Raw genomic sequence first — 25,924 nt, forward strand, 5'->3', positions numbered from 1 at the left:
CTTTCTTTCTTTCTTTCTTTCTTTCTTTCTTTCTTTCTTTCTTTCTTTCTGTTTTTTTATATTTTGGTGCACTATTCGGTAAGACTTTTCTGTTCTCACATATACAGAAGTGGGTAAGTTCAGCACTGAGATGTAGCTGTGACTGATGTAATGTCAAATTTCTACTTAATTAAGAAGACCACATTGTTTAGCATACTTTTTGTTAGCACTCAGCTGATGCTAGTGTAGTTTTCACGTAACTTAGAAGTATTGAGCTGGGAGACTCAACTTGGGAGACTGAGGCAAGAGGGTTCAAGGCTAGCTGAGGCTCCATGGTGAGATCTTGTCTGAAAAGTTGTTAGGAGCCAGGTGTGCATAGCTGTAGAGCACGTGTCTCACCTGTGTGAGACCCTAGGTTCGATCCCCTAGCACTACGATGTGAATAAGGTACTCCTAGTACTGACTTAGGTCTAGTTTAAATATGGTGTAATATAACTGGTTTGTTTTATCGTTTTTTATTGTTATGTCAATTTCAAGCTATTTTATTGGTTTCACTATTTTAATATTTTTCCACAGTTTTTCTGAAGTTAATCTGGTTCATAGTGTTTTATAGCTTCAGCTTTTCTTTCTTGACTCTTTGCTGATTGAACTTTCTTGCTGATATTCAGGATAAAGATGGAGATCGAGCCGTTCACCATGCAGCTTTTGGAGATGAGGGTGCTGTTATCGAAGTCCTGCACCGAGGCAGCGCTGACTTGAATGCTCGTAATAAGCGTAGGCAGACACCTCTGCATATTGCTGTCAATAAAGGTCATCTTCAGGTTGTGAAGACTCTGCTGGACTTCGGCTGTCACCCCAGTCTCCAGGTAAGACTGGAAAGGAATATACTGAGCAGGCCTTGTAGAATGCTGTTAAAGGGATTGTAGTAAGTTCTGTGGTAAATTTGTTATTGTGAAGAATAGCCAAGATACAGGCTGATATAAAAGAACTTACTTCATAACTATTTAAATATTTTCATTGTAGTTTAATTTATTCTGGATTCTTGGCTTAGATCTGTTTTGGAAAATATATTTTGTTGATTTACAGTAGAAAGGAAAGGATCCTAATTTTTGAGGCAAAAATTTTACCTAAGAAATGATTTTTTTTAAAGCTCATTTAGCGACCAGATTAACTTAAACCACATATGTAAGAGAAACACAGTCTATGTTCATGATGTGCTCATTTGGTTATTAATGTCTTTTGTATACAGATAAGGTTAAAATTTAGAGTGAATACTTCACTTCATAGCAAAGTAAATATCACACAATCCTAACATATCAGTGCTTAGCTTCCTTCCTAGCCTTTCTTTATCTTGATCAGCTTTAACAAAGTAGATTTGAAATACTTATTATTCTTAAATAAAAGTGGTCCTTGAAACACTATTTGAATATGCAGAATTACTTTCCTTAAGTTGAAAACTCAGTAATAATTAGAACACAGTGGGAGGAATCATTCTGAACTTAATTAGCTTGTGGTATGAATGATCTCAGCACAGAATCCCTAGATACTAAGATGTGGCTGAAGAGTGGAGCAGTTGGAGCAGGGGCTTTAGAGGAGAGTATGAGGCGCTGTTCAGCAGTTGTTATTAGGAAGTAATTTTTCTGAAGTGGCAAGGTCTAGGATGTGGCTTTATAAGTAGGAAGCAAAATTGAAGGACGGAGGACAAACTGAGGGTAATCTGTTGAAAAAAAAAATGGAATTAGAACTACTCACCTTTCTGTCTGAAATGGGAGGCAAAGTTATATGTAGGGAATGTGAATTGGGATTGAGGTACACAAAGCATAATTGAGACTTGTACTTTAGAATAGCTGTTGTGGGGACCAGAAAGCAGGACAGACCAGGGACCCGTGGAAGGGTGTTCCAAGCACGTTAAGAGTTTTCCTCAAGTGAGATGCCACACATTTTTAGTGCTACCACATAGAAGGTAGGTGGTTGGATTGAATTTGGGTTAGGAATACCTTATGTGGGTGGGTGCCTGTGATTGGAAAACATTTTCTGTAAAGGGACAGATGCTACTGTGGCTTTTCACGTGTTTTGTTTCAAGACCATACAGCTCTGCCATTATAAAATGAAGTAATCATAGCTAATACATAAGTGAATGGGCATGCCTGTATAGGTTCCAGTAAGTTTTAGTTTATAACAACAGGTGGAAAGCTGTATCTGACAATTGTGCTGTATGCTAGAGGGTAGGCTACATATAGACTTTGTAAAACTATACATTGTATAAGCTCTAAGTAATTCATTTATGCAGGCAGTTGATATTGAATTAGAATTTTTTTGCTAAGTAAATTGATTAATGATAAATACCTTCAGAAAAGGTGGATTGAGGGACTGAAGAGATGGCTCAGTGAGTGAGGGCACTTCTGCAAGCAAGAGGATGTGAGTGCAGATGTTTAGCACCCACACAAAAAGCTGGGCATAGCTTCACATGCCCACACCCCAACATTGGGTTGATGGACACCGGTGGGTCTTAAAGCTCACTGGCTGGTCAGCCTCGCTGACACAGTAAACGTGTGATTTAGTCAGAGACCCTGCCTTAAAGGAATTAAGTGGGAGAGTGGAGGAAGATGCCTGATGTCCTCCTCTGGACGCTGTGGATGTGTGCGTGGGTGTGCACTTCCGCGTGTGCACACCGGCACTTCCGCTCGCACCACCCACACCCACCACACCCCTTAGACAGAGATACTGTTTTTAAAGCAGATTTAGACGTTACAGCTTTTGATTACATTGTTTCTGCTTTCAACTATGTAGCCACTTTCCTGCCCTTTGAAAATACTTTGTTGTTGATTCTCACCAATTTTGCATATTATAGTAATATATAGGAAACTGAAGAATTGTCGATACTTGTGTAGTCAAGGCTGAAAACCACTAGCTTTAAACTCTTTGTTGTGGGGCCTGAGACTGCTGCTGTACGTTGCTTTACTATTTGAGACTGGGTGTCTTGTAGCCCAGGCTGGCTTTGAACTCATATTGTAGACAATAATGACCTTGAACTTCTGCCCTCTGTGCCTTCACCTCCCAAGTGCCAGGATTACAGGTGTGTATTGTCATGGCCATTTCATGTGATGCTGGAGAATAGAGCCTAGGGCTTTGTGCATGGGAGACCAGTGCTCTCCCAAATGAGTCACATCTCCAGCCCTGCCATTTTTTGCCTGCATTTTATATTTAATAAGGCATGAAATTGGGTGTGTTAGCACACGCCTGTAATCCCAACATTCGGAAAGTAGAGGCAGGAGGATTAGAATTCAACGCCATTTGCAACTATATAGAGCAAGTTTAAGGTCAGCTCAGGCTGCATTGTGGGAATCTGTCTCAGAAAACAACCACCTCCATGCCCACCTCCATCTCAACAGCAAACCAACAAGAACTCTAAGCATGATTGCTGACTGACAGTTGTTTGCTTGTTAGCGAGCCTGCTTCTTTATTTAGAAGTTCAGCGAAAGTCTTCTTCGCTGTTGATGTGGTGATCAGTGGAAGGAGAACTAATGGAAATCTCTTTAAACTTAAAAAATAAAAAATAAAAGGATTCTGAAGGTGACACCCCTCTCCATGATGCCATAAGTAAGAAGCGGGATGACATCCTGGCAGTTCTTTTGGAAGCTGGAGCAGATGTGACCATCACTAACAACAATGGGTTCAATGCCCTGCATCATGCTGCACTGAGAGGAAATCCCAGGTAAAAATGGCCTCTTTTACCGCTTTAGGTGCTGTCTAAGACTGTTTTCCTGTTGTTCCTGATGTGATGAGGACAGTTTCAGCTAATGTCAGCATCTCAAATGATAAAGCTCTGTAGAAAATATGCCCTTATTCATCAGGTAACATGAATATCATCTAATACAAATTAGCTGGTTGAAGGAGTCACTTTACGAGAATCCTCAAGAATTACACCTGATGAATAAGTATTATGAAATGATTAGATGTCTATTGAATGTAGATATAAAATATCAGGAGTACTGACTAATATCTAAAGATTTTAATTAAATGCATTTAAGATGTTTTGCTTCTTCAACATCATTATCAAGGTATCTTCTAATCTCACATTATCCATTCACATGATATTTATGATCATTATTAATGCTGGGTTATGTAGATATGTGACATCGAGGAACCCTAATCATGTTTTATTAGTGGGTGTTCTACCCGATAAAAGGGTTTGCTGGTTAAAATATGAGAGAGGCTGCCTTTGGAGAGTCATAATATTCATCAAGGATCAGTAAAACCCTCAAATGCCAACACTTAGCTTTACTGAATGATGAAGTTTTCATCAACTCACTTTTTGGAACAATTTTAACCTAAGTTTCTTTATAGTTGAATGAAACTCTATATATCCTGACTAAGAAAAATACTCACTTTGACATTCAATAATTTTATCTGTGAAGTCTTATTCTTTGGAATTCCTTAATGTGTTTGTTAAAGCTTCTTAGGATGACCACATGATGGTAGTCATAGAAAACAAAAGGGTTTTTTTTATTGTGGCTGCTGTTAGGGGAGGGAATTGAAGGACCGTTGTTGTTGTTGTTGTTGTTGTTGTTCTTGCACTGCTGGTGATTGTACTAGACCATGCAGCTTTGAGATGAACACTGTACCATCAAGCTGTGGCCCTGGCCCTTTGAACAGTCTTTGAGTTGGCTGTTAATAACCTCATTTCATAGATGGTGTATGTGAGAATTATATGCCTTGGCTTGGCATTCAAGCCCTTTCTTTTTCAAGGTGGCGGTTTCATTGTGTAGCTCAAGTAGGCCTGGAACTGTCACCTTCCTGCCTCAGTCTTCTGAGTACTAGGATTATAGGCCAGTGTATATTCCTATGCCTCTATCTTCCACTAATGAAACCTTTCTGCCTGCCTTGCTCTTCAGCTACATTATCACACTGTTTTCCTTCCTAAAGTAGGCTGTCTGCTCTCTTCCTCCAGGCTCTCAAACATTTTCTTTATGAGAAATTCTTTGTCACCTTAGTCACCTCCCCCTTCTTTTCCCTTTGCAGCTGTCTCCTTCTCTCCCCCAGAGTTCTGTTCATTCACTCGTGTTACTTACATGTGTGGCCGGCCCCTTAGTGCTACCTGCTATGTCCATTTCTCTTAAGACTGTGGATGTTCATAGTCATACATATGTCTTTCACATGTCCGAATAGTACACACACTCAGATATCCTTCATAGAAAAGGAACTACAAGATTTTAAAAGACAGTATATGAATAATTACAGGATGAATTCTATAGGAAAACTGTAGGTATTCTGATGGCGCAAGTACTTCATATTAAATGGTCAAAAAGATTTTTGAGGAAATTTAGGCTGTAATGTTAGATCATGTAGTTTAAGATGGACTAGAAGTTTGAAGGTTTTAGAAAACAGGTCTCTTAAGTATTTTGAATTGTTTTGTTTTCATTAGATATGATCATAGTATAGTTAATAAGCTAAGCATATTGAGGAGGGGGAATGTTTTTCTTCTCTTTCTTGAATTATTGTGTAATTCTTGAGGATTCTCGTAAAGTGACTTCTTCAACCAGCTAATTTGTATTAGATGATATTCACAAAGAAAGGAAAGGGCTGGAGAGATGGCTCTGTGGGTAAAGGTGCTTGTTGCCCGATGACATGGGTGCAGTCCCCAGGTCCCAGTTATGGAAGGAGAGAACTCACCTCTGGAAGTCATCCTTAGACCTCTACATGTCTACCGTGGCGCACACACACCTGCATGCATCAGATAAATATTTAATTTTATAACAAAGTGTCTTTGGTTAATGCTAGCTGAATCTTTTATTCCTTTTTCTTTATTTTTGGGCGGTTGTGACTGTTGGTTGCCATACACAGATTTTATTTGAAGACAGTAAGTGGTCATTTAAACATATGTGACAATTGTAGTAGCAGGTTGGGTATTTCGAGATTTTTTCATGTCAGATATTAAAGTTAACTCTTCTTTCTAGACTTTGGGCAATTATTCTTACCTTAGAAAAACAGATATGGCACATTACTTCCAAATGCTAAAAATTTTTCCTTCTTTTTAGATAAAATATCGAATACTAACAGACTGACCGTTTTCTAGTATTTCTTGTTAGCGTGGTTGCTGTCCACGTTGTTTTAGCCTGTTTCTATTTTGCATTGACTGCAATTACTTAGTATAATTGATTGCTTACTGGACTTCTGTTACACTTAAATTGCAACTAGTGAGTAGTTCTTTAGTTAATATAATTCTTGGATGTTTTTGAAGATTTTTTTCTTTTTAGAATATTTGTACTTTCCCCCCCCATTAGTGTTTTTTTTTTTTTTAAACATCATTGTATAAGCTACTATTGTGACAAGTATTTGCTTGTAATTATTTCTACTTTTTATGATTGAAATTGTGGGAAGTTTCCAAAATTTGCATATGCACTTGTATGTATGTATGTAGAAACTGAGTAGGTTCTACTCCCCAGGTTGGCTTTTAGTTAATAACAGTAATTTTTCAGCAGTGCATCAGCAAAATGGTAAGAACTGGTAATTATTGGATGTGATTTTCTGAAGGAAAACTTTTATTATCTTGGTCTTCAAAATGTGCCTAGGTGCCTTATGTTTATGAAAGATATACTTTGAGATCTGGACTTGAAGGTGCCGATCAATACAGATTGTAAATTTCAAAGCTGATCTGTAGGTTTAAGAACTTTAACTCAGAATAATACTGGTCATGTTTTCTGATATTTGGTGTGTTTGTTTTTGCTTATATGTTGGTAGTACTGTAGATTGAACCCAGGACTTTGTGCTAGGCACCCTGGAGCTACATTTCCAGCCAGATGGTTGATGTTTATAGAGATGTTCCCCCCAGAGTTTAGTTAGTCTTGTTGTTTTATCTCCATTGGATAAAATTTCAGTTGTAAATCAAGATTAAAAAATTTATTTGTGTTGATAAAAATGAAAACCAGATTTATTTAGATGAGCATGCATCCACATGATACTTAGATACCTGCCTGCAGTACCTTCATCAAGTGCCTGTTTATTAAGGAACATTAAGTCATCTCCAGTTCTACTGTAGTTACTGAGAAAACGGGGCGGATATTGGTCTCTGTCTCCTGCAGTTTCTCTCCACTGAGAGACTTGTGAAGAAAGTTCTTGTGACTGACAGAGACAGGAGAGCAGTGGCATGTTTATTAGTGAGGATTGCCAGTTGCCAGGTGAGGAACACAACATGTCTGGAGAGTTGAAAGTCTTCATAAATAATAAGTAGTAATGTTTTAGCATTTTCTTTGTTTTGAATGTTAGAAACCTTTGCTTCAGGCTCAGGATCAGAAGAATTAGACGTTTATTTAAAGTCTGTCCCTGAGACAGCATCCTGCAGCATTATGCTAACACTTGTTAAATAGTGGCAAAATTGAAGGGTAGCCCTGTTGAAGATAGTGATTCCATTTCTGGAGTGCTAAATATTATTACAGTTTTTTTTTTTTTATTTAAAACAAGCATACCATGTGTTGGAGAGATGGCTCAACAGTTATGAGCATATACTGCTTTCAGAGGCGTGAGTTCAGTTTCTGGTACCCATGGCAGGTACACCTGTCTGTAACTCCAGGGTGATCTGATGCCTCTGTCCTCTGTGGGCATCTCACTCTTGTGCACATGACCCCTCACAGACACATACAAATACACATGCTTTTAAGGATTATAGAAATAACTCTTAAAATATGCATATCCATGTGAAACACTAATATATTCTGATCATGTTTTTAGGTGAGTTTTGATGAATTTCTCAGATTTTCTTTCCTTTTCAGGAAGTTTATCAGGTAATAAGTAGGCATTTTCTTGTTTTCAGAAAAATGAGACGTTTAATAGTGTGATTTTTAAAATTTGCAATGTTTTTATAATAGTTTTTAAAATTTATTAAAATGAAGTTAATGCCAAAGACCACAAATGAATAACTTTATTTGAAATCCTTTTTATCACACATTTTTTCATAAAGCTTTTAATAAACATCTTTAATCACTATAGTTCTTCCAAATAAAATTGACAGTTGCTAGTTATTTTCTTTTAATTACAGTCAGAATAAATTAATAAGCAGAAATTAGTTGCCATGTAATTCATATTCACAGATGAAATGCTGGCTGTCCTGTGGTAATCAATGCATAGCTACAGCTGGTTGAAGGGGACCAAATCCATTGAAGAGGCGATTTGGTTCCATTTTACCAGCTTTAGCAAAGCATTGCCGCTGCTAGTGTAGGATCCAAACTGGTTAAGTGCTCTTTTGTAGAAATACAGCAGGACAAGTGTTAGAAGTTCCTGAACTGTTGTGCCTGTTGCTAAAAGTGAAATCCCCACTTGTAGGTGCATGTCCTGCTATTTGCTCCTCTTGCACCTTAGAAGTTTTCTGTTAACACATTGGTGTGCATCTTCACTTAACCCCTAAATGCACATAACTAATGACGTTACAGAAGAACAGACATCATAATGTATTTCAGAGTAATGTTTCCAAGCTATCTCTCAGCAGGTTCTCTCTCTCTCTCTCTCTCTCTCTCTCTCTCTCTCTCTCTCTCTCTCTCTCTCTCTCTCTCTCTCTCCCTCTCTCCCTCCCTCTCCCTCTCATTTTCCTCCCTCCCTCCCTCCCTCCCTCCCTCCCTCCCTCCCTCCCTCCCTCCCTCCCTCCCTCCTTTCAACAAAGAGTCTCTCTGTGTAGCCCTGGCTACTCATTATGTAGACCAGGTTGGCCTCAGATGGATATCTACCTGCTTTGCCTCCTGAAGTTGTGTGCCACCACATCCAGCCTGCAAGCCAGGTTTCTAAGTAATTAAACTGGAAGTTGAGAAAGAGTCCTTTTAGCTACATATTTCTGCACTGCTATTTTAGTGTGATTGCTGAGGACTAAGCAAGTTGTTGGTGCAAATGGCAGGATATGAGTGGCCTTAAGAAAATACCTCTGCCCTTTAGTTTATAAATAGATCACACATGTCTTCAATGTCATTCTTTGTTTTTGCTTATGTTGGCATAATAACCTTGGGTCATAATTTAACCTCCTTAAAGATTTATTTCCTTAACTAAATTCTGTGCTACTTTGAATATAGATTGTTTAGTTCTTATTATAGGATTAGTGATACATTGACATGTGGTAGTTAGCTATAATCCATGAATTTTGAGTATTAAAATATATCACATGATACTTTTAAAAGCAGCACTTAAGTACTTATAATATGGTTCTGCTGTAGATTTCCTGTCTGAGAAGGATATCTTCTGAAACATATTCATAAGATAAAAGTCTGATAAATGATAGTTTGTAAAATAAAAATGCTGAGTGAAATACCACATTTATTGTCTTAAACTAACCCGCAAAAAGGACAACATAGGCTCAGACACTCTGCAAAGAGTCGTAAATTGTATTCTGCTTCTGTTCGTTGTTAAGTATTATTCTGCTGGTGAAATTAATGTAATTTTAATTCTTTCCATCATTTTTCTAATAGTGAAACAGATATTCAGTGGCCTGAACTTAAGTGCTGAAGATAGCACCAGGCTGGTTCTATCTTTAGTAGGTACATGGCAGCCGTTCAGCAGGTCCAGTTGCTCAAGAGTGCTTTTGGATGGTGGAGTTTCATGTACTGGCCATATCAGGGCAAGGAGAGGCCATGGGAAAAAATAGTACAGCGTTTGATAATGTCAGCATCTGTCATCCCTGTCAGGGAGACAGTTGAACTGTTTGGGTTACAGCAGTGTCAGCAGATGCCCAGAGTCTCACATGTACTCCCTTCAAAAGGAACACCTGATCTAAGTGCTCGACGTGACATTTCAGAGTGATAGAAAACATGCCCAGATATGTTAGCTAAACTTGGAAGCAACAGAATCAGTTTTCAATTTTACTTTACAAATGAATAGCCAGCATTTTCTAAGGATTGTGCTAGAAATTCCTAGTTGCTGAAATGTATTTTTAAAGAATTATTGGTTGGATTGAGAGGGGGAGGCTGGGGAGGAAGGAAGAGGAGGATCTTTGATTGGTGTGTAAAATGAATGAAAAAATTGTCTTAATAAAAAAAAATTATTAAAACCTTCCAGAGCTGTGGAATAACTAATACAGTTGTTCGTAATTTATTATGAGCAGAATAATACCCTTTGATATAAGCAAGGATGATGCAGACGTTAGATTACTTGATAGTTTGTCACCAGTGTAGCCTGTTGACGTTTAGTTGTGGTCCAGCATTTTGTCATTTTTATCCTCCTCTCTCATGCTCTAAGTAGTCACAGCATTTAAAGTGGAGATTGGTTAAGAGCTGCCAGTGATTTCATTTGTACAGTATAATTTTACTTAAAAGATAGCCTTTAAAAATCAGTTTTCTATAGTGTCAGAAATGAAAATATAAAACTGGAAAATTTGCCTTAGAAAGTCCTCTGATTTTAATAGGTGATACATTTTACCACATGTGAAGAAGAGCTATTAAAAATGTGAGTAAAATCACATTTCTAATGTGATTTTTGTTGCCTTATTTTTCTCATTAGATCTGTTGGTCCTGATTTGATTAATGTAATACACTTAAATAAAGATCAAATTGTGAAGGCAGAAAATGATTGATCTGTGTCTCACTGTTTTGTGCTGGCAATACTGTTTTTTCTGTAGTAGTCAAATTTTAGTCATGTGAGTATGTCATGTGAGTATGCAAACTATGTAGAATGTAGAATTAAAGCATAAATTGAGATCCACTTCTGTGGAACTTTTGAGTATAATGTCAGGGATATTAGTTTGCACTTGCAAAAATAGCTGGTACTTTTGGAATAGGGATGTTAGTATCAGTCGATGGCCATTTACTTGACAGTTTGTTAATTCATCGTATGAAGGTCATCCTTCTGGAGAGAGTTGCTCCTTCTTGATGGCCAATTGCCTACCCAAAATACATACTTCTTTACATTCCATAGCAGTGTATGTTCATATGGGTACATAAAGAAGTATGTGCTCTGAGTAGGCACTACCAGCCGTTTGCTGTGAAACCTTGAAGCAGCCCATTTCCCCCATTGGTTAGTGGACCATTCTGATTACGGATATGGAATGGTGATTGATCACCTGCAGAGATTAGCTTATCAGAGACCGAATCTTACAACAGATTTACCTGATCCCACTGTGCACTCGGTGTTCTTTGTTCTTGGTGTACATAAGCACTGGGTACTTTGTCCTACTTGGTTCTGTTCAGGAGATGCAAAGAGTCAGTGGAGTCCCAAGTGCATTCAGAAATGCTAGTGCTGATTGCTGTTGTCTCGGTCACAGGCCCTTTTCCTTTTTCTTCATAATTTGCTTTTAGATCCTATAAACAGATGACAATTAGTTTTGTTTAAATTATTTTTATTAATGAGATACTTTTACTTAAGACTTTTTGGAAGGAACAAATTATACTAGAATTGGCTTTAGAGTTGATGCAGGGTTTGAAAATTGGGTCATTTTATTGCGTGAGTGAATGAGTGTTCATAAATGGTAATTTTCAAGTTAACAAATAAAAACTCACTGTCATTTGGTAAGTTCTTTGTTGTTCTTTTGCTGTTAGTTCCTTACCTGAATTTTGTGCTTCTGTTTGCATTGAATGCAAATTCAGATAGATATGTAAATATTTGACTTGTGTGAGATTACTGTTTAAAATTGGCTTTTAATATAAAGGAAAATTACTAAAACAGTTTTTTCAAAGTCTCCATAAAAGAGCAAAAGCACTTTAGTCTATGAGACTCTGGGTTTTACCTTGAGTATTCAGCACCAAGGGGGCGGAAAAAAAGTGAGTGGTCTTTAATCATTATGACATTTAAAAAGTTAATTCGAAAGGAGACCTTGAGAAATTTTGAGATTTGGGAAAGTATAGAAAAGTAAGTACTGGGGGAATTGGAGCTAGTAGAATTTCTACAGCTTGTGAAAAATGCTGGTGCAGCTGCCGGAATGGGCAGCAGTGAGCAGTGCAGCTGAGAATTGCACCATGCACCTTCGTACACATTTCTGTGGAGACATTATAACCTGCTAGGTCCCTGGATAACTAAATCTTGAAGTAGCTTTTAAAAGCTATCATACGCTGGAGGCATCGATGCCAATTTCCCGGAGAAGTGAGAACAAGTGAAACAATTGTTTATCTAAAACATTAAAGGCTTAAATCTTTAGTAATGTAATGTCAGTGGTGGACTGTATATTTTTTTAAGTTATCTGGCATACTATTTGAACAATGGCATTTTAAAAACTAAATTGTCAATTTGAGCTTTGAAATTAGCCTGTGCCCAGATATAAGTTAATTTAACAATAAGAATATATGTCAGTTAATACTAGATAAGCATGCAGAAAGTCCAAAGCATCCTTACAATTCAGCCCTTGTGCGTGGTTACCTGCGAGCTTAGAGTCCTACATCATTTGCAGGGGGGAGAGAGATAATGACCTCAAGAGTCATGCCGCAGCCATACCAGGGTTGCTCCCTCACTTTATCTGCTGATTCAGCACTTCTTTTTATGAGCTGGGTGAAGTAGGACACAGAACCTCACCTATTAAGATAAATTTGAAAGACAAGTAAATAAACAAAAATTAGATAATCTGCTTTTCTCTACTGCCCTTCCTCAGCACACACATACACACACAGACACATTCATGTGGGCATGCACATACATACATACACGCACACTAGAATTGTATCAACGTTGGTCATACAATTTAGAATGTAATATATCAATTATTGCATAGATAGGTAGAGAAAGTTAACTAATGGGGGAAGGTTGCTACAATGGCAAAGAAAATGTACCTAGTTTTGTTTTTTTTTTTTTTTTTTTTTGTTGTTAGATGAAATGATTCATAAGAGGGAAGAAGTTGCAGAGGAAGTTAAAGATAGATTAAAAACAAAAACAAAACTGCAAACAAAACCCCCGAACACACCTGGCTCCCCCAAGTAGCTATAAACATTCACCCTGTTTCCTTGGCCACCAGAGTACATTGGGTTCTTCTGCCGCCTCAGGAAATAGCCTGCATCTTTCTTGCTTTGAGATTCTTTTGGGGGAACGGGAGTTTGAATTTCCAGGGTTAATGGTAGATCTGGAGTGAAGCTACCTTGTCATATCCAGAGGTCAAGTCTGCAAGCGAGGTCAGCACTTCACATGGTCACCACAGAGGCCAACTTATATTCTTCCTCAGTAACCACAGCCTAGGCTGTCAGAGCTTTATAGGCAGCTAAGCATTTGAAACATGCACCCCAGGCAGACAGGCTCTCTGTGCCTCTCTCTTCCCTGACCATATTTAGTCAACCATAGCAAAAAATAGTCTCTCAGCTGTTGATTGTCGATCTGAGGGCTGAGGAAGCTTCTATCTTGCTTTCTGCCTATTGATTGTTCTTCCTGTGGTCCAAACACCGCTTTGCCATTTGTCCTGCCTGTTTTTAAGAACTGCCAAATAAAGCAGTGTCTCATGTTTCCACTTACATGTCCCAGATGCTCCCCGAGCTTGTGCTGAGGCTAGGGGAAAACCTCATGCGGCTGTCACTATACTTAGAAGCACTGCAGAGGAAAAGGGAAAAGGAGACCCACAAAATTGACCCTGGCTAGTAGCAAGACAGACTTCAGGCAGATCTGGAGGATGTAAAATCCCTCTGCTGCCAAAGTATTTCATAATGTGACTGTTTTTGTTGGTTAAGAAATGTTTTGTACAGTAATGGATTACACAACTGTTGGCCTATAGGGGTTTTGAACAGTTATATTTAGGGCTAGTTATTTCTGTAGATGGTTTTAAAACATCATACATAGTACCTGAATGGAAAACAGAAGTGGTAGGTAGAATCTCTATAGTAATTTGAGATAAGATCATTAAGAAAAGAGTAACATGTAAGGAATCCTTTGAAATGTACTTAGAACTCTCAGTTCAGTGTCTGGTTTGGTCACTGTTATAGTGCTTAGTGAAAACAGGGCAGGAATGCCTTTGAGTAATTCTGTGCTTTGAACAATGTATGTACAAGTCCAAAGATGCCTTTTAGTGTGAATGAGACTCTTGTTTTATACCTAAATCTGAAGTTGTTTCTTTCTTCTCCTTAATAAACCGTGGCTCCAGTTTTCTAAATAGCATTTAGGTGTAACCATCCACAGACTAAAATGGTCATGAATTTGGCATAGCTTTGCTGTGTATATAGTGCCTTAAAGACAAGAAATACTTCTGTTCTCAATTTTAATAGTACATTCAGAGTAAATTCAGTACAGATACTTGTTTTTAACCAAAGATGAGCAGTGTTAAAACATCAAACCCAGCAAATCCTTGAAGATAAAATTTAAATCCCAAAAGCCTAAAAAAAAAAAAAAATGGGCAGGAGAAACCAAGTACATGTTGTTCTTAATTCACATGTGTTCTCATAAGTATCCACTGAGCTAAGAGTCAAGTAGAACTGCATCACTTTTCATAGCATTCAGACAAGAGGTTGTCCTTGACATTCATTTGTCTTTAGTGTTAAATTGCTGGGGGTGGGGCTGCTCTTTTAAAGGATTTTAAAGGAATGCTGTGGATATTGGCAAATTTTAGAGGACTTTACTCTTCTTAGCTGTTAATTTATTCACATTAACAGTTGATACATATCAGATTTTAAAAGAACTTAATTTTCAGGGTCCTAAATTACTCCACTTTGCTGTTGGGTAGCAATGAACACTATGACATGTTCCTGTTCTGGGTTGTAATACTAAAAGGAGTTAGAGAATTCCTGTTCCCAGGGCTCATCATCCACCAAAGATCTGGTATTCCTAGTACCCTGTCTAGGTGCTCAGGGTTGGTTCCTGTGCTTCTTCGTTCTTTCCAATCAGCGAATCCTGGCCTCTGGTTTCCATGTGCAAAGAATCCACAGTACACACTGTATAGTAATGTTTGACATGGCTCAAAAAGCTAAGTTCTGTACTAACCTCTTTACCTTTTCTTAAGGGATTCTTAAATTAGCTAAGCAGAGATTTATCGAACACCCAGTATAATGCTATTCTAATGTCTTTTTAAAATTAAGTGTTAGTGATATAGAAGGCTTCCATAGTTTACCTGCTGGGTTTATTTGGGAACAAGTTCTTTCTCTTGCTGAAGGAAGACATTAGGAATAGCATGGCAGGCCCTAGAAATTGACACAGTGCCATTTGAGCACTACATACCAGTGTAGACAGCTGCTTGTCCCTCTGCTTCTTGGAACTCATGTGTTCGTCATTCAGCAAATGTCTGAGCACTGCCATGTGCCAGGGATTATGCTAGGCATCGCTCTTAGTTGTTCTGGAACTCAATGCTTTTTTGGCACTATTTACAGATGCCTGCTTAACTGGTCGTAAGATCTTATCTATAAAACATCTATGTCCTTAACCTGTTGTAAGAGAACTAGTTGAGAAATGAAGAAGAGTGTGTCACCAAATCTTAGAGACTGCGAGCAGTGATCTGTTGGCTTAATAAAGATACTGACTCAGTGAGCTGGGAACAGTGTCTTCATGTAACTGCATGGCCCCCAATGCTTGCTGCATAGCCACAGGCTTTCCTTGTACCTAGCTAGAAGTGCTGCAAAGAAGAGCCTGCGGCTGCCCTTCCAGGTTCTGTGGAAATGACCCATTCTGTGGAAAGAATCTGGTCCCAGGGTATGGAGGTGACGGACCAAGAACCCGTCCTTTATTTTCACTGAGCTTACCTTGCAGACTGGGCCCAAAGATGGTTTATCTTTTCAAGGTCATATAATGCTTTATTTACTTTTCTAAAGGGGTTGATAAATTTCTTATTAAGATCTCTGAAGAGGAGTGTTGGAGAGATAGCTCCTCAGTTAAGAGCACTGGCTGCTCTTCCAGAGGACCTGGGTTCAATTCCCATTACCCACATGTCAGCTCACAACTATCTGTAACTCCTGCTCCAGGGGATCTGACACCCTCACACAGACATACATGCAGGCAAAACACTGATGTGCGTAAAATAAAAATAAATCATTGAAATATATATATATATATATATATATATATATATATATATATATATCTGAAGAGTGAGAGAGAAAAAGATCTTAATAGAAGCAAAAGGTGAATCCCTACAGCTCCAGTGGAGAATGTGCCCATTAGCCCGTGTAGATGCTTCTCTCAAAACAGGGGACATGGCTTTGCACCTTTTGAGTGTGGGCTGTGCAGCGGCTTGTTAAGAAGATAGCGTAGGAGCCGGGCGTTGGTGGCGCACGCCTTTAATCCCAGCACTCGGGAGGCAGAGCCAGGCGGATCTCTGTGAGTTCGAGGCCAGCCTGGGCTACCAAGTGAGCTCCAGGAAAGGCGCAAAGCTACACAGAGAAACCCTGTCTCGAAAAACCAAAAAAAAAAAAAAAAAAAGATAGCGTAGAAGGAGCAAGGACAATGTGCAGCAGAGAACTATGTATGCCACACCCCTCCATCTAGGTGTCAGGGTCAGCACCAAGAGTGTGAAGTGGGTAGTGGGTGGAAAGTGACAAGAGACAAGGCTGTGTGATCTTCCTTCCAGGGTCCATAACTCCAGGGTGAGCATGAGAAGAACTGGCAAGATCCCAGGTGAAGAGTTAGAGCATCTAGTTAGTGCTCCATGGCAGCTTCCTCAAAAGTGAGAAAATGTCAAGTCAAGGGATAGGACATGTATAATATGGTATTCAGAGCAGACACAAAGAACATTAAATAAAAATTAAAAAAATACTTGAAAGCTTAGATAGCTAGAGGGCTAGGGTTATAGCTTCGTGGCAAAGCTTGTGTAAGACCCGTCCATTCCCAGCACCACAAAAATGAATAAACAAGCAATAAATTAATCCACACACTGTTGGCTAGCTGATAGTTACTTAGTTTGCACTTGGGGTTTTTTGTTTGTTTGTTTGGTTGGTTGGTTGGTTGGTTTTGGTTTTGGTTTTTCGAGACAGGTTTTCTCTGTGTAGTTTTGGTGCCTATTCTGGATCTCACTCTGTAGATCAGGCTGGCCTTGAACTCACAAAGATCTGCCTAGCTGTGTCTCCTGAGTGCTAGGATTAAAGGTGTACACCACCACCACCACCGCCCGGCTTGCACTTTTTTTTTTTTAATTGTAATTAGTTTTTAAGAGACAGGCTCTTTATTTACCCTTAGCTTGCCTTGAATTCGTGATCCTCTTGCTTCAACCTTTTAAGTGTTGTGGTTATATGCTTGCCTCATCGTGTCCAGCTTTCCTTAGTTTTGGCTGAGATCTGTCTTCTGTAAACATTTATTTTTATATTTAATTGTTTTATTTTTTTAAGATTATATTTTCCCTTTCCTCCCCCCAAACCCTTCCATGTATACCCACTGTTCTCTTTCAAATTCATGATCTCTTTTTCTTGTTGTGTGTGTGTGTGTGTGTGTGTGTGTGTGTGCCTAAATACATAAATATAGCCTATTCAGTCTGTATAATGTTACTTGTATGTATATGTATTTATGGCTAATTATTTGGTATTGGATAACCAATTGGTGTGAACTTTTCTGGGAAGACTCTTTCGCCTGCTCTCAGCATCCTTAGTTGCCTGTAGTTCTTAGGTGAGCTTTCCTCCATCTACATTAGCATGTCTGTTGTTACCGTCCTTGTTCAGGTCATGTTTAGCCATGTGGTGAGGCTTCATGGGTGTAGCTTCTGACATTTCTAGGAGACACAGCTTTACAGCAAACTCCCCAGTCCTCTGGGTTTCACAGTCTTCCTGCCTCCTCTTTTGAAGGAGTCCTGAGTGTAAACATTTCTTTACAAGTTAACCCCAGTAAATCAGATACTGATTTTACAATGATTTGTTTCAGCAAAACATTAAGTATTGTTTCATGTTCTCTTAAAAGCACACTAAGATAGGGTGTGTGTGTGTGTGTGTGTGTGTGTGTGTGTGTGTGTGTGTGTGTGTATATATATATATATATATATATATATATATATATATATATATATATATATATAGTTTTAGAGTCAGGGTCTCATATAGCCCAGGCTGGCCTGGTACTCACTATGTAGTTGAGGCTGCCCTTGAACTCCAGGTCCTTTTGCCTCTACTTCCCATGTGCTGGGATTAAAGGCACATCACACCATACCCAGCTTTAGACTTACTGTGAAAAGATTTAATATTTAGGAGGTCCTACTTTAGATAAATGTTAATTTTAAGTTTGTGAAAATTGTGAAATAGTCATGTTTGTGTCTCACAAAGGGTTGTGGAAGTGTCCAGAAGAAAGATAAGGATGGCCTATTATCTAAAGCAGAGGTTCTCAACTTTTCTAATGCTGAGACCCTTTAATACAGCTCATCATCATCATAATACAGTTTGTGGGTGGTGACCCCTCCAACCACAAAATTATTTTTGTTGCTACTTAATAACTGTAATTTTGCTACTTTATGAGTCATAATGTAAATACCTGTTTGATGGTCTTAGGTGACCTCAGTGAAAGGGTTATTTGACCCACAGGTTGAGAACCACTGATCTAAAAAATGTTGGGCCACTGGGCACAGTAGTTGTAGATTTAAACAGGAGAATCACCAGAAGGATTTTAATGTCTTCCATATCGAGTAATCTCCAGGTTTGGACTAGGATGTCAGGTTAAATGGCAAAAAGAAGAGTGGAGATCAAGAATCTAGGAGGAATGGATAGAGTCACTCCATTCACGGGGAGACTGTCTCTTAAAGGATCAGCACTGACTAGGATGGCCTTGAACTCCTCATGGAAGGTCCTCTTGCCTCAGTTTCCCAAGTATCACATCAGAAGTGTGACCCATCATGTCTGACTCACAAACCATTTATTCCTCTTTTTAAAAATGCTTGTTTGGCGTTTGAAGGGCAGAGATCTCTTACAGACACTGCCCCAGGAGCAAGAGGCAGTGTGTCTGAAACCTCTCTTCATTTGTTGTTGCAGTTAATAAAGACGGTGAACATTTTTATCCTCCTTACTGTAGTTGTATTCTGAGAGCTTAGATGTCTGGATATCTTCCAAAAATCTTTCTGCACTGTTGTCTGTATGCATAACCTAACTGTTGGTTATTTATTTATTCATCTCTTGTGACAATATGATAGTTTCTGTAGGAAGTCAGAAATCACCATTTCAAGTACTTTGTTAGGGATGCTAGAGAAATGACTAAATGGTTAAGAGGAATAGCTGCTTTTGCAGAGGACTCTGGTTTGATTCTCAGCATCAGCATGAAGGCTCACAACTATCTTGGGCTCCAGGAGATCTGAAGCCCTCTTTCTGACCTTTGTGGGTACCAGGCAGGCATGTGGTACATATGCATACATTCAGGCAAATATTCATACACATAAAATAAATAAATTTTAAAATAAATATACTTTCCTAGTACTATAATTTCTAGCTATTTAAAATGAGGCATTTGGTCTAAATAATGCTATATTTCTTTTGAATTTTAATTGCACAGATAGTTTCTTATTCTGTCAGTCTTGTGAGGGGAACAAAGAGGGTGAATTCCAAATACTGTCTTAGTGTTTGATTTTTTTAAATTGTTAATTGAACTATGTACATAGTCAAGTGGTACTACATAGATTATACTGCAAGAAGATAACTGTCTTCCATGCATTCTTCTTTGCCTTAGTCCTTCTTCCAGTATCTTGTAACTTGCCTTGGGATTTTTTAGTTTACCAGTCAAAATCATTATGAGAACATTTCAGGTTAGTGAAAACAAAGATTTAAAACTAAACACTCTCCATTACTGTCGTGCTTCTCAGCGTAGCAAAGCTTTGGTTTAATCAGTGATACCAACACTGAATTTTAGCTTTGGTCAGGGGGGCTTTGAACTTGCTGTGTGAGTACAAATGCACTTGAAGTTCTGGTCTCCCTGCCTCTCCTTTTTGAATGTTAGGAGTACAGGTGTGTTCCTCTATTCCAGGCTTAGGTACTATTAGGAGAGTATTCTAATAACTGAATCACTCCTCTTATCTACTGCTTTGTTCGTTTGTTTGGAGATGATGTCTTAGATAGTCTGGACTATGTAACTGACAGTGGTCTTGAACTTTGGCTCTGTTGCATAATGGCTGGTTTATATTGCCTTTTTAAATGCATTTATTGCTATTTTATGTATTTGCTTGATGTATGCCTGTAAACCACATGCATGCAGTGCCTTAGGAGGCCAGAAGAGGACATCAGATTCTCTGGAAGTGGAGAGACTCTTGTTAGCTGCCACGTGGGTGCTGGGAGCTGGGAGCTGAACCCAGGTCCTCTTCAAGGGCAAAGCAAGAGCTTTAACCATGCTCTCTCTAGTCCCTTGCATTGCTTTAAATACTGACATTTTATTTCTCCTTAAAAATGGTTTTAGGTTTATTTATATCTATGGGTGTTTCCCTGTATGAGGAGGTCAGAAGAAGGCTGGTGAATTAGAGTGACTGACAGCTATGAGCCACCATTGGTGATGGGACTAAACCAGGGTCCTCAGCAAGAACAAGTGCTCTTCACTTCTAAGCCATCTCTACATCCCCATAACATTTTATTAATACAATTTTTCATGGCTTATGTATGTATGTATCTTCTAAACTTCATAGAAAAGCTATATATAAGCCTCTTATAAGTTTTTTTCTCATGTGGTCTAATAGGCAGAGTGGTAGATGGTGTACGATACCACAGTCATAAAATCATATAGTGTGTCACCAGTGACTTTCCATTAATCTGGGTGGAGCTGGGCATGGTGGCTCATGTTTGTAATCCCAGCACTTGGGAGGCTGAGGCAGGGAGATTCAAGTTCAAGACCAGCCTTGCCTACAAAAGTAGTAGGACTCTAAAAACAAAAATCTGATAAAACTTAAAAGACTTGGCAGTATTAGTTCAAGTTTAGAGGTTCCTAGGTCCTCCAAAGCTTAATTTTTAAAAGCAGTTCTTTATTTTGAGGCCCCAGGGCCACTTTACAACTTTTGTGAGGAAAAGTTGCCTTTGTGACATTTATGTTCTGTGCTGGCTCTGTTCGGCAAATGGGGATTGTTTGTTTAGCTCTCAAATATCAAAAATCTAAACATTGAGAGTTATAACAACAATGTCTGTCTGTAGGGACGTGATTTTTTGTTTAAAAAAAAAAAGAGTATCTTCATTTGATAATAGGGTTTCTTTTGACGATTTTTCTGAAGAAAACAACAGTTCGTAAAGACAGTGTGAATTTGCCTTGCAGTGCAATGCGTGTTTTACTCTCAAAATTGCCGAGACCGTGGATTGTGGATGAGAAGAAAGATGATGGTTATACTGCATTGCACCTGGCTGCCCTGAATAATCACGTGGAAGTGGCTGAACTGTTGGTCCATCAGGTAGGAGGGGCAGTTATGTTTGAGCAAACAGAACACTCCCACTTCTTCAGTTTATTTCACCAAGTGGATTGTAATAGGCTGCAGTAAAACCTCCATGATGATGAAAACTGAAGCAATGTATTCTCTGCTTTTTAGCATTGGTTATTTTTGTTTGTTTGCATGAAATAGTCTTGCTATGTAGCCCTGGCTTAGCTAAAACTCAGGATCCTGCCTTAGCCTCCCAAGTGCTGAAATTGAAGTTATCCATCTCTCTGCCTGACTAATCCTGGCTCTCCACGCCTAGTCCCCTGCTTATTTGTGGTTTTATGTTTATACCATGGTGCATGGTAGAAGTCAAAAGACAGTCCTCAGGATATGATTCTGTCCTTCCATCATGGGAGTCTTGGAGATCAAACTCAGTACATCAGACTTCGCTGCATCTTGCAAGATAGACTTCTAACACTGGCTTATTCTCTCCAGTATCCACATTTAAATAGACATTACGTGATGAGCTGAGAATCCAGTACCTCATGACCAGTCAAAGAAACATAAATAAATATAATAAAAACAAACCAGAAATGTCTGTCTTCCAGAATATTCCATAGCATACTAGAGTTTCAGCTCTGGCCAGTAGTCCAAGCAAGGGCACAGGTGACCGTCAAGAGTTGTGATTAGACTGGTCTTAAGACCTAACAGTTTAGGGGGCTGGAGAGATGGCTTAGCAGTTAAGAGCACTGGCTGCTCTTCCGGAGGTCCTGGGTTTAATTCCCAGTACCCACATGGCAGCTGACAACTATCTGTAACTTCAGTCCAGGGAATCTGTCACCTTCACACCAATGCACATAAAATAAAGTATTGAAAAGACCTACTAGTTTAAGATGTGCCTTTTGAAGCCTTGATTGTTTTAATTATGATTTGTTATGCCAGGCACTGTATTTCTTAATCTTTCCATACGCCCTGTGAAATCCGCTATACTTGTCACCATTATGGAACTGAGAAAAGGGTAAATGGTGAAATGCTTACAAAAGTGGTTTGTAAGTGGCAGAGCTTAAGCCAAAAGTGCATTGGTGTCAAAATCAGCTCTTTTGTCCTTAGACCCTTTCCCTTGTGTGTGGGTATCAGCTGCTTTCAGGGTCCATTAGCTCGTGGGCTCTCCTGAGCCTGCATAGAACTCCTTGCTTTACCTTGGCTAACTTATCATAACTACTCAGGTCACTTTCTCACTGAATGAGGAAGTGCTTAATTATGCAGCAGAAGGAAGTGAACTTATCAAGTCACTAAAATAACTCTGAATCCTATATGGAGACACAGTTGCTTTTCAGAGGTGTTTATAAATTCATAGGAATTGCCCTCTCAGTGGATATCGGAAGAGAATAGTCCTCAGCTCCATAGTGTGCTTTGTCCGTGAGCTGGTTTGAGATAGTTACTATTCTACCTGTAGGTTTGCTGTCTGTCTCGTTTTCATTATCCACATGAGAACAGTGTCAGGGCAGCTTCCAAGGAGGAGACAGTGGTCAGTCGGCAGTCAGTCTGTTCCTTGTGCATAGCTAATAGTTTGCATGATCTTCCTTGTTGCCCAGATGTAACCATTTTAAATCTCTTCATTGTTAGGGAAATGCAAATCTGGATATCCAGAACGTGAACCAGCAAACGGCCCTACACCTTGCTGTTGAACGGCAGCATACCCAGATTGTCAGGGTAAAGTATTTTTTCTTGTTAATTTTAGCTTATAATAGCTTTTTAACCATACTCAGGTTTAGAGACTTGTGACAATTGAAATGATACAGTGTTCTACTTCTCAGAGTGACATAGTTCAAGGAACTTAAGAGTTTAGGGTAAGGCATTAATATCTAGTTCAAAGTCTTCATCATATTGTTCTTAAATTTCTGAATTCTCATAATGTTAAGTGAGAAAAATTTAAAGTAACAATTAAATTATTTGAATAATTACATCCCTCTTAATGTATATAGTGGATAGTAAAATTAAAAGCTTTGGGAACTTGCTGCTGCAAATTAAAAATTGAACTATATAGTTTTAATTTACTAATCTGGTGATTTCAAACAAAATACCTGAAAAAAGTATTGGTTTCAATATTTTTATGGAGCAGTGACTTAAAAGTGTGGAGACTGAAGTAGCTGCCACAGTGTCACCTGGAAATGTAATAGGAAAGTTCATTCTTGTACTCTGCCTCAGGCCAGCGGAACTGGAGCCTGGGAGGAGCTTTTAGTAGTCACTTCTCTGCTGTGACGAAATACTGGACAAAAGCGACTTCAGGAAGGTTGGCTTGGCTTGAAGTCAGTCTGTCACGGCAGAAAGAGCAGGGGTCAGGTGGCTACAGTGTGTCCCCAGTCAGAAGAAGAGAGGGCTGATGCTGATGCTCAGCTCACTCTCTCCTTTTTATTGAGTCTGGTACCCCAGACCATTGCACGGGACCAGCCACATTCAGTGTGGATGTTCCCCCTCAGTTAAATCTCTCTAGAAACTTCCTCAAAGACACACCTGCTCAGAGGTGTGACTCTAATCCAGTTGACAGTAAAACTTGACCACCAAAGGAGGGTCAATTCCTTGTTTAGCAAGCTTTCAGGAAGTTGTGATACTTTCCAAGTTTGAAAAATATGTCCTAGAATAATATTTTATATAACTTTTTAGAACAAAACAGAAAAAGTATGATTTGCCAAGACAGGTAAGACTGTACAATAAGATTAGTGTCTGTGGATGCTATTGTCTGGAGCTCTTTGATGGTGTTTGTAGAAAGGATTAGGAAGATTGTGAAAACACCAGAAGGAAAATCTAAAGTGAACTTACAGCTTACTGTACAAGTCACATAATGAAATAGTCGGTAACCCATTTTGTCCAGTGTTTGGGTTTTAGCAAACAGTGTTTACATTTATTATTACTTGAAATTTCAAGGAGGGGTTCAGAGTATTTACTGTTAGTATAGATTTGCTGTAGTTTCTTTCTTATAGGTGTGGACACTATCCAAATGAGGCATATCTCTCCCTCTCTCTCTCTCTCTCTCTCTCTCTCTCTCTCTCTCTCTCTCTCTCTCTCTCTCTCTCTCTCTCTCAGCTTTTGGTTCGTGCAGGTGCTAAGCTAGACATTCAGGATAAGGATGGAGATACTCCTTTGCATGAGGCTTTGAGGCATCATACTTTGTCTCAGCTACGCCAGCTACAAGACATGCAAGACGTGGGGAAGGTAGATGCTGCTTGGGAACCATCAAAAAACACAGTGAGTAAAGATAGTGTTCCTCCCTGCCATTGGAAGCGTGTTTTATATTTGCTGCTTATCTAATCTGCACTGGATAAAACGTTTTATCAGAGTTGTACTTGGGTTTATAAAACTTCAATACTACTGGTCACTACGAAGTGCATTTGCTCTGCATCTTATCAAAAGTTGGTTCTTTATAACTTCAGCTTTATAGATAGGGTGGAGTGGGTATTTGTTACGGTTTTAATTTGAAATCCCAAATGCTTGTTCATTTTGACCAGCTTTTCATTTGATCAACACCACATGTATTTGATGAGCTATCTGCTCAAAATTTTCTCATTATAATTTTTGAATTCTTTGTTTTCTTTTGGTTTTGTTTTTTGAGGTGTTAGGGATTGATCCCAAGGCCTCATGCATACTACACAAGCAGTCTCCCACTTCCTAGTTCTTTTGTTTTCTTCTAATTATTTCAAGAATGGTTTATATAATATGAAAAGGAGATTGTATCGAGTATGTGATACATACATGTTTTCTCCTGGTCTGCAGCTTGTGCTGCTGCTGCTGCTGCTGTTGCCTCCTCTTCGTCTTTGGGCAGGGGGTGGGGTGGGGGGTTGGTGACAGTGGAAGAGAATTAACAATTGATAGTGGCAGTGCTTCTGTATAGGAATTAACATAATTATTATGCATTTTTTATAGAAATGTTAGCTTAGTCAAGAACAGTCACAAGAATTAATGTATGTAAAGCCAGGCATGCTAGACCATGACTGTAATCCCCCACTTAGGAGGCTAAGGCAGGATTTGTGACCAGCATGTGCTATATAGTGAGTTCCAGGCCAGTCTAGGCTAGAGTGAGACCCTACCTCAAATAAACAAATCCACAAAAGCTTCCCCATACAATTACATGTCGTGTAGTTTCCAGACACTGGAGAGATGCTTTATCCTCTGAGTCTAGAGGAAAGTCCTGAGTGTGGGTACACCAGTTGTATGTATAATGACGGTACGTCTGTCTTCTTCAGTAGAGGAGTCCAGAACGGACATTTGATCCTTTTTATCTTCTACAAAAACCGGGTTTCATTCTTAGAAAGCTGTAAGAGATGGGATTCCATTTGAACTAGTGTTTCCCCAAGATGCTTCTCTAAATTCAGGTGGGCCTAGAAGTCTAAAATCAGTCTGGTGATGTCCTTGTCAGCAGTGGCCTGGGATGTCAAGAAGGGAATTGTGTAGCACATGCATGTATCTTTCCCTTCTTTTGATAGAGGGGTTTTGTCATGAGGCCTCACCGTCTTGCCCAGTTGTCCTCAAACTCTTGATCCTCCTGCCTTGACTTTTTTGGTTTTTTGGGGTTTTTTGTTTTGTTTTTGAGACAGGGTTTCTCTGTGTAGTTTTGGTGCCTGTCCTGGATCTTGCTCTGTAGATCAGGCTGGGTTTCAACTCGAGAGATCCGCCTGGCTCTGCCTCCTGAGTGCTGGGATTAAAGGCGTGCGCCACCTTGACTTCTGAGTGGCTGGGATTGTGAGCCACCATGCCCAATTTTTGACAATCTTCTTAGAAGAACAGAATGTCTTTTTTTAA

General features: G+C 39.1%; 1 protein-coding gene and 1 long non-coding RNA gene across 4 annotated transcripts in view; one reads left to right on the forward strand and one right to left on the reverse strand.

Annotated features, from left to right (window-relative positions):
• Positions 1 to 25,924, forward strand: part of Mib1 (MIB E3 ubiquitin protein ligase 1) — a 115,024-nt gene that overhangs the window by 65,789 nt on the left and 23,311 nt on the right. For both annotated transcript variants that reach the window (XM_076554721.1, XM_076554720.1), the window contains exons 11-15: positions 648 to 845; positions 3,543 to 3,694; positions 21,031 to 21,163; positions 22,754 to 22,840; positions 24,212 to 24,373. In XM_076554721.1, the coding sequence (XP_076410836.1) occupies positions 648 to 845; positions 3,543 to 3,694; positions 21,031 to 21,163; positions 22,754 to 22,840; positions 24,212 to 24,373 (732 nt within the window). The remainder of the gene's footprint in view (positions 1 to 647; positions 846 to 3,542; positions 3,695 to 21,030; positions 21,164 to 22,753; positions 22,841 to 24,211; positions 24,374 to 25,924) is intronic.
• LOC121824042 (uncharacterized) lies at positions 7,880 to 13,292 on the reverse strand. 2 transcript variants are annotated; one of them, XR_006065783.2, is made up of 3 exons: positions 12,839 to 13,258; positions 12,301 to 12,453; positions 7,880 to 11,249 (listed from the first exon to the last, which is right to left on the reverse strand). It is a non-coding gene; the product is annotated as an uncharacterized LOC121824042 (long non-coding RNA). The 2 variants fall into 2 exon arrangements; XR_013045957.1 differs by having other exon boundaries at positions 12,301 to 13,292.

Source organism: Peromyscus maniculatus, chromosome 19, assembly GCF_049852395.1.
Source record: "Peromyscus maniculatus bairdii isolate BWxNUB_F1_BW_parent chromosome 19, HU_Pman_BW_mat_3.1, whole genome shotgun sequence".
Taxonomy (NCBI): Eukaryota; Metazoa; Chordata; class Mammalia; order Rodentia; family Cricetidae; genus Peromyscus; species Peromyscus maniculatus.